We start from the raw sequence: 12,700 nt of genomic DNA, 5'->3' as shown, positions 1-12,700 counted from the left end.
CCTCATCTTTCATACCTTCATGAAACATCTATAATGCACTTATTTTGTAGTCATGGAGAAAACTGGATTAACGTGAGGGAAAAGGGAGACTGGTCTTCAGCATCTCTCTTATTGTGAATGCATGACTAGAACCCAAAACCAGCATCTGGGAGGAGAAGTCTCCTCAATACTTGGTCTTATTAGAAGGATTTGAACCACTTTTTAGGGCTAAGTCCACACAAATCAATTTAAAAAGGAGTGAGAAACAAGGTACAAATAGTCGCAGCAGAACCAGTGTAGAGATTAATCTGAGAAGCTGCTCTGGTATCAAGTTAAAGGCAGCATGAAAAGGAAGCCTTCAATGCCATGGTTGAAGGGACAAGATACAAGTTTATTGAAGGGGGGTCTATAGTTTTGGGGCCATCACTGACAATGCCCAGTGCACACCAACCTAGCTGATTTTAATGGTGGGAACTTGAGGAGGACCCCTGGGACAGTTGTTAGCATATTGCGAGGATTACAGGGGTGAAAGTGGTTCTTCAGATAACCTGGACCCAAGCCACTGAGGGCTTTAAAGGTTAAGACCAGCACTTTGTATTGGGACAAAAAAACCCACTGGTATTCAGAGCAACTGGAACAAAATTGTGCATTCATATTTTCTGGCCCCCACAAGAATCCAAGTGGCAGACTTTTTCAACAGCTGTAGCTTCTGGACCATCTTCAGAGCACACTGCAGTAGTCCTCATGTGCTCAGAACAACAACAACAACAACAACAACAAAAAGTAACAAAAAAAAACCCATTCCACGGACTGAGTTGCAGGGTCTGTGTGTATTATACCTATATTATGCCTATCTGGCACAAAAGAATCATCAGAGTTGGTCTGTAAATGACTTTGAATCAATTAATTCATTGATTCAGTTCAGACATCACACCAAACCATGGTTTATTCCTACCATGGTTTAGAACCCAAACCATGGTTTGAGTTTCCAAATGTACAGGCAATTTAGCTAGTCTGCTTCCCCATTTTTTGTTCTGCACAGGCCTCTAGAGGTTTGTTAGTTTAGACATCACATCAAACCACTCTGAAGTATATTTTTTAATTCTGGTTTACTGGCCGATTTCAAACTACAGCTTGTCTGTTTGGACATCACACCAAAACAACAGTTAAACCTTTTGTATGATGTTTGAATTGAATCACTAACATTTCCTGTGATAAATGTGCATTGTTTACAGATTCAATAACTGTCCATATAAAATAAATAAATAGGTGCAACAAGTAAAAAAATGACCCTGCTTGCACATCACAGCAAGCCATTATTGATGACTTACCAAGAATGAGGAGTGTGCTAGTACAAACTGCACAATTACTCCTTCTCTGGTGCAAGAAGGAACAACAAGCAATGCAACTTAGTTTGTCATTATGTTTGCACTAGGATCATGGTTTGTTCCTCCCCCAAAACAGTATCAGCAAGCCAAGAACAAATATTGGATTTGTTATTGTGGTCTTTTCAGAAGAAAAAATGACAACCCCAGATTTGGACACAGCAAAAAGCCAAGTTTCATGGTCTGTTGGTCCTATTCACATAAGAGGAAGAACAAAGTGGGAGTGATTAGGGTGTGTGCACTAGAATGCTTATTCATGATTAAGCCACCAACCATGGCTTACCATGATGTGCAATTTGGCTTTTTGCCATGTTGTTCCATTATTCAAAATCTGCTAGGTGTTGTGGTTTTTTTGGTCATTAGCTATTTAAAGATACAGATACTGTTTTTATCCTGTTTTTGAACTCTGAACTACCAGCAGCTTTCTTCGGTGACATTGTGGTAGATGCAGATATGTTAACTATGTTGACGGTAGATGACCATCTCTAATTATATCTTCAGATGTCACACAATCTCAGTATAAACACATATATATAGTTTTTATCCCATTTTTGGAATCTGAACTATGTCTCCTTGGTAACATCATAGTAGCTGAAGTTAAGTTAACTATGCTCACAGTGGATGGTCATGTCTAATTATATTTTCAGATATCCCACGATCCCAATACTTTGCTCTTACCCTTTCAGTGTCCTGCTTCTCCCAAAGGAATTGGCAGATTAACAGGGATGGTCAGAATTATAAGGCCATACAAGAAAAACATAGTTAATTGCATCTCGGCACAATGGTGAAATGAATAAGGAGCAAGAAAAGTAAAGGACAGGGTATGAAAGCGCAGGAAAACAATTCTGCAGCCCGTTAAAGTCCAATATCTGTTCTCCCAGTAAGGAGAAAGTTGCAGGGGGCCATGCTGCTCTGACTGAAAACTGAATGAAAAAGGAATTGTTAGTAAGTGAGGACAGTTGGAAGAAATATTTCACATTTTTACTATTGGGATGGAGTTGGGAGATAACTGAAATGGGACTAAAACATACAAATTGTTAAAACAGATTCCACAAATGGAAAACATTTCCATATACCATGGAAATTAGTTCAGGACAGTTAGGATCCAACAGACTGCGTAACAGATTAGGACAGGCATAGGCAAACCCAGCCCTCCAGATGTTTTGGGACTACAGCTCCCATCATCCCTAGCTAACAGGACCAGTGGTCAGGGATGATGGGAATTGTAGTCTCAAAACATCTGGAGGGCCGAGTTTGCCTATGCCTGGGTTAGGATGATCAGTGACAAACCACACATACATGCTGGTGAGGGAAACCACTGGTTAGATACTTTACACCCATGACAAAATCCAGGGCAGTATTCAATGATATAGTTTTGCATGCAGAAGAATTACTGCTGGCGCAATAGGACTTCCTCCCACTTTCCTCCCTTTGTGTGCCGTCCCAAATCTGCTCTGGAGAGTTGGGGAAAACTTCAGAACAGCTTTAGTTGGCGCATGGGGGTAGAAGAGAGGGAGAATGTTCCATTGTGCAAGGAGATGTCCTTGCTCTGACAGAACCTTAGCTTTCATGCTATGCTGAATACAACCTTCAGAATGTTAAATAAATATGCACCCAAAGGACACCGCTATTTTCGAAAGCTGAATCTCTGTAAAGGTGATTACTTCCTATATATGATTACTTCATGGACTTGCCTTGCTCTGAATCTAAGCAAGAGCACATGAAACAAGTTTCACATACTTGGCTTGTATTCACAGTCATTTCATGGAAGTCACAGAATGACGGCACCAGAAATGGAAGGTGTTGTCTAATACATACCAGTTGAGAGTTGTGGAGCAATATTTTAGCAAAGGTGGTGTTTTTGGCAAAGGTGATATAGAACAAGTTCTTGCAACACATTTAACAGCAGTCTTTAGAACTCATGCATATAAGTGGCCCTACGGATGGCTGCTTGAAACACAACTGTGTGGAGATTGCTGCATGTACCTCCATTTCCAGAGGCCACCCATGCATCATCTTGCATGTGTGAATTGAGGTGAGAGATCACCAAATGAATATTCAGCAGCGTATCTATTTAAATTGATCCTCGCTAAGCAATGACTGACATGCTATCTAAGGCAGCAGAGCCATGTTGTATGCATACTTTGGTGTTCAGCGTCCACTTCCATGTCATCAATTCCCTTCAAAGGGATTGCAGCTTGAAACAGTGGGTTTCACCTTATATTTCTTTGAAAAACACGTTTAAAATTCCTGCATTACAAGGTTGACCCCCTACTATCTTCCCTGAGAAAAAAAGTAGTCTGTACCGGACAGATAGAGAAAGTGCAGTGTCCATGCTCTGGAGAATTTTAGATCCTATTGAAAAATGCGGATAAAAACTACCCAGAGCAGGCACACCTCATTCACATCCACAGCACAACCATCCATAACTGCTGCATTCATGGTCACCAAGCATAAAAGCATACAAGAACAGGTGGCAGACAGGTAAGTACAAACACTGAACTTGGCATTCACAAATATATTCACAATACATGCAGTCACACATACACACATTCTTGCAATCATATAAGCACACTCCATATACACACACTGATGAGTATCAAACTTGCTCCAATCCTCATGAACCTCTATCAGTGCAAACACACCTGCATGCATTCAGATACTGGCATTCATACATTCATATCCTTTCTAAGCACAAACCACCAACATGTGATGCACACTTAAACCTGCAGTCACCTACAGGTATCCTCAAGATATAACTGTTCAGGCTTACAATTTATGAACAGCATTTACATAGATAAGCATAGATACAGATGTGTATGGCAGCCTTCCTCAACCTGATGCCTTTCAGGTGGTCTGGACTATAAATCCCATAAGCACCAGCAAAATGGTCAGGGATAATGGAAGTTGTAATTCAACACCTGGAGGGCACCAGGATGAGGAAAACTGATAAAGGGTACCGGCAAGTCTGTCTAACTAGTGTGCGTTCTGATGGTAATCCAGAAAGTCTTTGCAAGATTAGGTATGGGGACACAGCTAGTAAGGATCGGGTCCAGTCAAAAGCTAGGGCAGGAATGAACGCAGGGGGCAATATGGGTGTTGTCTCACATCAGTGCATCTGAAACTAGTGTGGGTGAGATCATGTGTCTGAAACAGATGAAAGGAGGAAGCACTAGCTAGCAGGCAGCAGATAACTCTAGGCAAGTAGTCAGTGACAAAATCTGCAAGATGTGGGGGAACTATCAGGGAATACAGATGTTGCTCTAATAAGAGTGAGAGTTTATTGAGTCCAAAAACTGCTCCTTGGTTGTTCTGTTAAAGGGGCACAGCCTTGGGTCAGTCAAAATAGGGACAGAACAGAGAAAGATAACTAAGGTTCCAAGGCAAGAACTCTATTTGCTGGAACAGAGAATAGCTTCGACTATAACCAAACAATTTATTTCAATGGGTTTAAGGTAAAGGTAAAGAGACCTCTGACCATTAGGTCCAGTTGTGTCCGACTCTGGAGTTGCAGCGCTTATCTCGCATTACTGGCCAAGGGAGCCGGCGTACAGCTTCTGGTTCATGTGGCCAGCATGACTAAGCCGCTTCTGGTGAACCAGAGCAGTGCACGGAAATGCCGTTTACCTTCCCGCTGAAGCGGTATCTATTTATCTACTTGCACTTTGACATGCTTTTGAACTGCTAGGTGGGCAGGAACTGGGACACAGCAATGGGGGGTCACCGCGTCGCAGGGATTCGAACCACCGACCTTCTGATCAACAAGCTCTAGGCTCTGTGGTTTAACGCACAGCGCCACCCACGCCCCCCTCAATAGGTTTAGGTACACCTAATTTAATGGGTTTAGGTACACCTAATTCTGCACAAGGGACCCAGGTGGCGCTGTGGGTTAAACCACAGAGTCTAGGGCTTGCCGATCAGAAGGTTGGCGGTTCGAATCCCTGCAACGGGGTGAGCTCCCGTTGCTCGGTCCCAGCTCCTGCCCACCTAGCAGTTCGAAAGCACGTCAAAGTGCAAGTAGATAAATAGGGACCGCTCCGGTGGGAAGGTAAACGGCGTTTCCGTGCGCTGCTCTGGTTCGCCAGAAGCGGCTTTGTCATGCTGGCCACATGACCCGGAAGCTGTCTGTGGACAAACGCCGGCTCCATTGGCCTATAGAGCGAGATGAGCGCCGCAACCCCAGAGTCGGACACGACTGGACCTAATGGTCAGGGGTCCCTTTACCTTTACCTTTAATTCTGCACAAGATTGGGGTTTTCGCCCAAGGTACAGCAAGGAAAGGATGAGGAATGATGAACCCACACACATCTGGCCTCAAAGAACTCACTACTACAGAGTCACACTCAGTAACACAATCACATGGACATACGGACACACACACACACACACACACACACACACTTGCAGGCATCCATGCACAGACCTCACACATGAGAGCAGGAGAGTTGCAAGTGTCTGGCAACTTCCTCTCTTGACCAGGACATACCAAAGCCAAGAGACATTATGGCAGGCACTCACTTGGATTTGTTCTCCTCATAGTGAGCACTGGTCTTAATGTATCTGGCCAGCTCTATCTGCATATCGCCGAATAAAGGAACCACCTGCAGCTGCTGGAAGAAAAAACAAAAGATGGTTTAAATAAGGCAGAGAGGCTCCCTTGGGTCTGAGAGAGCAATACAAGAGATTGGGGGAGAAAGGGGTACCGGTACTTAACCGCCAGAGATGAATAAAGTTCTGGAACAGTCTTCCCAATAACTTTTGGATGAGCAAAGAGCCTTATTGAGTAATGAATTGCATACATGAGTTGTTTCAATGACTCAAACCAGATTCACACAGTAAAATCACCATGATGTGACTCTTGACGATCATTTTTGTGTGGTGATCATTTCTTCTGAAGATGTCACCTATGTGGTGAGATGTTACTTTATCCTGGGGAGCATTCAGTACCCCAGTAAATATTCGGAACTCACTAAATGGGAGCATATGACAGCTGACAACGAATAAAACTACTCATCAAAAAATCAATATGAAAATTCAGCCTTGAGATGCTTTGCCCAAACAGACACAGCAAAAAAAAAAAAAAAACATAGTAGGGTAGCAGCTATGTTCTACAAGAGAAAGAGTATCATCATGCCTTGACCCTTTTAACAGGAAGTGTCTCTTTAACCCAGTACTTTCTGTTGTTCTTCCTGTGATGGTGACAACCATAGTCTGAGATACATTTCTCCCCTAATATTTTGTTTGCAATTTCTTCTCTCTTCTTCCAAGGTGGTACAAAGCTTGGTTTATGCTAACTGTTTTAAAACATGGACAGGAATTCAGTGGGTTTAAATTTCAAGAGTGATGGCTGTAGATTTTTGGTGCATCTCATTTCTGAAACACTGCATCAGAAACTGGTTTCTGTTTTATCCTTTGTTGGATACAGGAGTCACTCTGTCATTTTCACGCCTGGGAGAAATATAACATGCAAACCAGTAACAACATGTAGATCTCACCCATATGTGTGTGAGAGGGAGCTCTGGAATTCATTTTGGAACCAGCCCACAGCTTCAAAGGATGGCAAGGTCAAAAAGCTTACAAGTATCTTAAATGAAAAAAATTCACTCCCTTCACTACTCAGGGTCCTTGGCAGTGGACCCTGCTGGTGGGAGTGAGGCTATGTTGATAAACAGAAGCTACTATCACAAACAGATCAGGTTACATCGTTCAGCTGGTAAATGAAGAGTAATATTGTCACATCTGAAGAGCAACAGATGGTGTGCAGCCAAAGGGATGCAATTAAGCTAAAATGAACTGCAGTTCTTAAGTTACACTTCATAGTGGAACACAGTTTTCTTAATTAGCTAGCAACAGCAAGCAGAGCTCACAAGCTGGTGAATGTATCTGTCAGTGGTACAGGTCAAGCTGCTGTTAAAGGGACAGATATAGGGTGGGGGGGCACCAGAGGTTTAAAAGTTGACAATCCTAGTTTGCCTTCATCACAGGAATAGTGTGTGGCTATGAATAAATAGTACATTTCCAAAGCCCTTGCTGATAATCTCTGGGGTGAATTGGGATGGAATGGGGGTGGGTAAAAAGGGAAGAGAAAACCAAGTTATTTTGGAGCAGGCAGTGAAAACTGGATAGGTTTTCAAAGGCAACAATGGGGCCCAAAACACATTTTTAAAATAAAACATTTCTTTAACAGAAATGTCAGGGTAGAGTTAGAAAGAGAGTTAGAATGTTCACAGAGGCAAGGGTTAAGTTATGACTCCAACTCGGGGGAGGGGGGGGAGGTACAAGCCAGTCCTCACTAGGAGGTTAGAAAAAGAGCGGGAAAAGCCTTTTGAGAGTTGCTGGTCAGGGGAGAAGCAGAGCTCAGAAGGTATCTGAACTGAATGACTCTGTGGAGTGATAGTTGAAGTTAAGAACTATTTATTAATACTGTTTGTGAATTCTTAATAAAAATTATAAAAGACCAAGAGACGTTTGTGTGGTAATGTGAAGAGGAATCGACTAGCCTTGACAAGAAAGTTATTTTTTCTGTCACAACTGGTGGTGTGCAGCAGCTGTTGTCAACAGACAGTTGGCCTGTCAGGTCACCCCCCCCCCCCACGCCAATGCCTTAGTTGTAACAGCACCACATCATGATGTAAGGTCACTCCAAAGGCACTGTTGGGAGGGAAAACGGTCTGCAAACTCCATCCCAAAGAATGAACAGCACAAGTTTTCAAACAAGGTTTGGCTATTTGGAATCACTGCACTTCATTCTAACATTACCTAAAGTTGCAAGACCCTCCATGCTGCAGCTACTAGGAGTGAAATTCCTTTATGCTGAAATTTATTTTGAAAAAGTTAAGTTTTCCTTTGTTCCCTGTGCATCTCTGTTGTAACCACTACAAGATTGGAGGAAACATGTTAACCCTGGAAACACATGGAAAACATAAATCATGACGGGCTGAGGTTCTTGGACACATTTTTGCCACATGTTTTCAGTCAAGTGACTCCCCTACACACATTCATTACCCTCACAATATAGACATCAGCCATGAGAACTCATTTTTTATACAACACATGAAGCAGATTTCAGAATTCCAAAACTTGGTTGACAAAGTTTACAAGTGGCCATTGGGTCCACTCATGGGATGCCAGTAATACAGATAACAATTAAATTGTGAACTTGTTTAATATATGCTGCCTGCCAAATTTTGTTGCTATGTTTGAGAACATATTACATGTGACAACATTGAGGAGAGGCAGAATCTCAACGAAACGTTCATTTTCCAAGGAGCACCTCAACCTGCTACCTTGTTCTTCCCCATTGAGTCTGCCATTTTATTTCTCTCCACACTGGCAGAGCAAGTGGAACTTTGTCAAATGTCCACCCCAATAAAGCCATTCTAAAAGCAGTAAGGCACCACTGGCATTTTTCAAAAAACGGATATTGGTGTCTTGGTTACTGAAGAGGGCAGGGTTATCTGAAGAACTGTTCTTTGGCTCCTCTCCACAGTGTACATGCCTTCTGCTTGCGACACATTTTATGATCTACATTGCATTGGTTGACACTGGTGGGAAGCCAGGGCTTGATGGGCACATTATCTAGCCTGCTGCCCCCTTCCAACTATTATGCACCTGTAGTTTTTGTTACAATTTTTTGAGCATGGATATTTGCATGGTGTTAAAATATTCAACACATTTGGAAGGCTTAATTTACAATTGTACAATACTGACTCCAGCACCTCCCGCCTGCCTACCTATGTAGCTATATAATTCCAAGGCACTTAAATTCACCATTCATGGTAATGAAAGCATTGTTGATAACACAGAATTCAGGATTTTCAACAGGGATGGGAATGGATTATCACTATGTCAGCTCAAAGCTTATACGCTGTGGGCACAATATCTGGGTGTAAGTGGAGTCTACCAGTTGCATAACATAGGAACAGATTGCCCTACCCAAGATGAAGTCCGTAGCCATGCTGTAAAAATGGAACATGTGTACAATGACTCAGAAATGCTGCAAATATGGACAGTTAGCAGCACCATGATCATATTCCTCAAAGAAAAGTGATGGAAATGGGAAAGGGTCGCACACCAAGAAGCAGGTTGAAACTGCAACTTTAGCAAGTGTTATCCAGTATCACAAACATGGCATCAAACAAACACTCAGCTGTTCAGCTTACTGTAATGTCAGACATTGAGGATTTCCAATGCAATTGCATTCCAGCATCTCAATCTGTCACAAATTATGCTTGCTTTGCCCTTACACAAATATCCCAAGCAGCATGACCACAGATTCCTTTGGAGACAATCCTAAACCAATGCAATGCCAGACACTGACCTTGAAAAACTTGTCAATTTTACTGAGGTTGATTCTCTTCTTGGCATCTAGTTTGTAAATGTTACTGACATTTCCGTCCATGAGATAGAGACCAAAGCCCATCACCTAGCAGAAAAATGATATAAGCATAGAGGTCTGGTGGGAAGAACAGTGATATTTTCAGGAAAGTTATAAGCTAATCCAACACCACAGCTAGGAATGTTTACGGCTTATCAATTCCAATTTTATTTCTTCTGAAATTCATTAATAATCATAATGAATTGTGATTCATGAAGAGGTGAAACTTAAGCCTGACACATTTATTTTTAGAACGGGGATCACAATGAGAGAGGGAAAGATTAAGAGACAGATAACCCAACCCTTAAAGGGACGCGGGTGGCACTGTGGGTTAAACCACAGAGCCTAGGGCTTGCTGATCAGAAGGTTGGCGCTTTGAATCCCCACGACAGGGTGAGTTCCCATTGCTCAGTCCCTGCTCTTGCCAACCTAGCAGTTCGAAAGCACGTCAAAGTGCAAGTAGATAAATAGGTACTGCTGCGGCGGGAAGGTAAACGGCGTTTCTGTGTGCTACTCTGGTTCACCAGAAGCGGCTTGGTCATGCTGGCCACATGACCCGGAAGCTGTACGCCGGCTCCCTTGGCCAGTAACGTGAGATGAGCGCCGCAACCCCAGAGTCCGACATGACTGGACCTAATGGTCAGGGGTCCCTTTACCTTACCCCATCTTTGGAGAGAGGTTGTGACGTTACCTTTAGGAGCATATGCTTCTCACTGGGCGTCAAGTACATCTTGTTTTCGTAGTAATCCACACAGATGTTCACAATATCAGCCAACAACTCCTCATAACCTGGAATGACTTCTAGCTGCTGATGCAGGCACTTAAAAAAAAACATAGCAACCCACAAGACCCTCAGTAATTACAAACAAAAGGACAAAAATAAAAATGTTTCAGGACTGTGAAACTTGATTTAATTACTTCAGTGTACAGAGCCAATAAGTATTGGTTATGGGACTTCTGGTGAGGGCGTGATGGCCGGCGGCAGGGAGCTGTCTTCGTTCTGAGACAGCTCCGGTTTTCCTGGGGGCCGGGAGACCCGCAACCGCACTGCGGGCTCCGGTAAGCCGCGGGAGGGGCGTCCCGTGGACTGGGCTCTCCAGCGGGCCCCTTTGCGTCGCCCCATTCTCGAGCCTCCCTTGTAAAAGGGGGGTTCGAGTGAATGGGCAACGGCGCGGGGCTGTGGAGACCGTCCCCATCCGGGAAAACCAAGCGGCGGCCGCCGCTGGCTTTTGAGCGCTCCCGTTCTTCCTCAATTGGCTTTAAAGTAAGAAGAAACCCGTAAACTATAAGTATGGGGCTTAATTGGATTACAAATCTGTTAATTTGGCTTTAGGGGAGAAACTCTAAAGAGGAAGTCCGTTTTCTCCCCTGTTTGACAGAAGAATAGTAACATTGACTGTGGCTGTTGCTACTTTTGGTTGCTACAAAGTTTTTTTTTCTGGATTTGGTTGGCTTGCAAAGAAACCCCGGTTAGGGGGAGAATTAAGAATTTTGAGGTATTTCTGCTGACTGTGGATTACAGGATGAAGAATTTTTTGCACTCTGACCAGGGGGAAATGGTGGCTGTAATTTGAGATTGGAAGATGGAAAAGTACTGATTCTTGTTATTTCCTGCCTGCCCTTTTGGTTTCGTTTCCACGATGTCTCCGGACTTAGCAATGACTCCTGGACAAAGGAAAATACTTTTGGAACTAGGACTTTTGCAACAGAAGGTTACCGAGATTAGATCTGATTTTAAGGATTTTGCCAAAGAACTCAGAGAATTTAAACAAACAACAGAAAAGCGAAGTTTAGTCTCTGAAGTAGAGATGCAACTCCAAGAAGAAGAAGAACTTCCCTGTCGACGTGAGAGGTCCAGGGAAGGACATTGGGACGCTACAAACGTTTTCTGGGGTTAGAGCCCAGAAATACTGGAACAACATTTTTGGAAATTACAAATACAATTGGATTTGAAGATTGAACTGGAGATGCTGGGTGGTGAAGTACAACTTTCTTTGAAGAGACTATTAAAGGTACTTTGGGACAATGCTCTGGTTTTTTGGCACCAAGAAAAAGGGGACAATCTGAACAATGGTATGGGAAAATGTTGTTGGGAGGCCTGGTGGATAATTGTGATGGAAGGAGAGAAGATGGCGAGAAGAGGGGTAGGGTGAAAAAAAAGGTATGTGATTGCTAGGAAGGCTCATCACGGTACCCCGACGGTATAGAGCGAAAATGGATTTGGAATAGAGAAGAAATACTTTGGTTTTTATGATATAATATTGGTTTAATATGTTATGGTATGATTTTGAAGTAATAAAGCAGCAGCTTTATGGAACTAAGAAAGGAAAAGGTTATAACAAATTATGATTTGCAATATGAGGTGGTATTTGTTTTTATTTAGAATTCAAAAGGTATATAAGGTTGAGAGAAAGAAGAAGAATGATGGTGAATGTATTGTTTAAAATAATGAGATAAGTTACTAATGTAAATCTAGAAGTGAACGCAGGAGAGAGAATGGGGGAAGTCCCCCTTTAATTAAGATTTGGAACGAGATTACAATTGATAGTTGGAGTGTCTAGGTGTGTAAGGTATGTATTTGTTTTCTTTTTATTTTGTTGATGTTATTTTAGTATTTGTTTTGTTGCTATTGTTATTGTTATTATTTGTGTTTTTCTGTTGTTTTTGTTCTTTATATTGTGGAAAATCAATAAATTTTTGTTTTTTAAAAAAAGTATTGGTTATGGCCTTTCCAGATAACAAATGTAGGTACAAAGGAAGTGTGGTGCAATGGTTAGGGCAGCCTTCTCCAACCTGGTGCCTTCAATATAGGTGTGTGTGTGTGTGTGTGTGTATTGTGTGTACTAAACTCCTATTAACCATAGCTAGTATAGCCAAAAGTCAAGAATGGTGGGAATTGTAGCCCAAAACACCTGGAGGATACCAGTTGAGAAGCATTGGGACAAGGATTGGAGAAACC

At 42.5% G+C, this 12,700-nt stretch overlaps 1 protein-coding gene across 5 annotated transcripts in view; it reads right to left on the bottom strand.

The window, feature by feature from the left end:
- CYFIP2 (cytoplasmic FMR1 interacting protein 2) overlaps positions 1-12,700 on the bottom strand; it is a 69,411-nt gene that overhangs the window by 33,380 nt on the left and 23,331 nt on the right. For 3 of the 5 annotated variants that reach the window (XM_033140362.1, XM_033140366.1, XM_033140364.1), the window contains exons 8-10: positions 10,433-10,561; positions 9,685-9,789; positions 5,883-5,974 (exon numbers count right to left, since the gene is read on the bottom strand). In XM_033140362.1, coding sequence (XP_032996253.1) covers positions 5,883-5,974; positions 9,685-9,789; positions 10,433-10,561 — 326 coding nt within the window. Of the gene's footprint in view, positions 1-5,882; positions 5,975-9,684; positions 9,790-10,432; positions 10,562-12,700 lie in introns of those variants that run through there. The other 2 variants (XM_033140365.1, XM_033140367.1) reach the window with 2 other exon arrangements.

The sequence above is a fragment of the Lacerta agilis genome, chromosome 2 (assembly GCF_009819535.1).
Source record: "Lacerta agilis isolate rLacAgi1 chromosome 2, rLacAgi1.pri, whole genome shotgun sequence".
Lineage (NCBI taxonomy): Eukaryota > Metazoa > Chordata > Lepidosauria > Squamata > Lacertidae > Lacerta > Lacerta agilis.
This window is presented reverse-complemented; position numbering and strand designations above follow the sequence as displayed.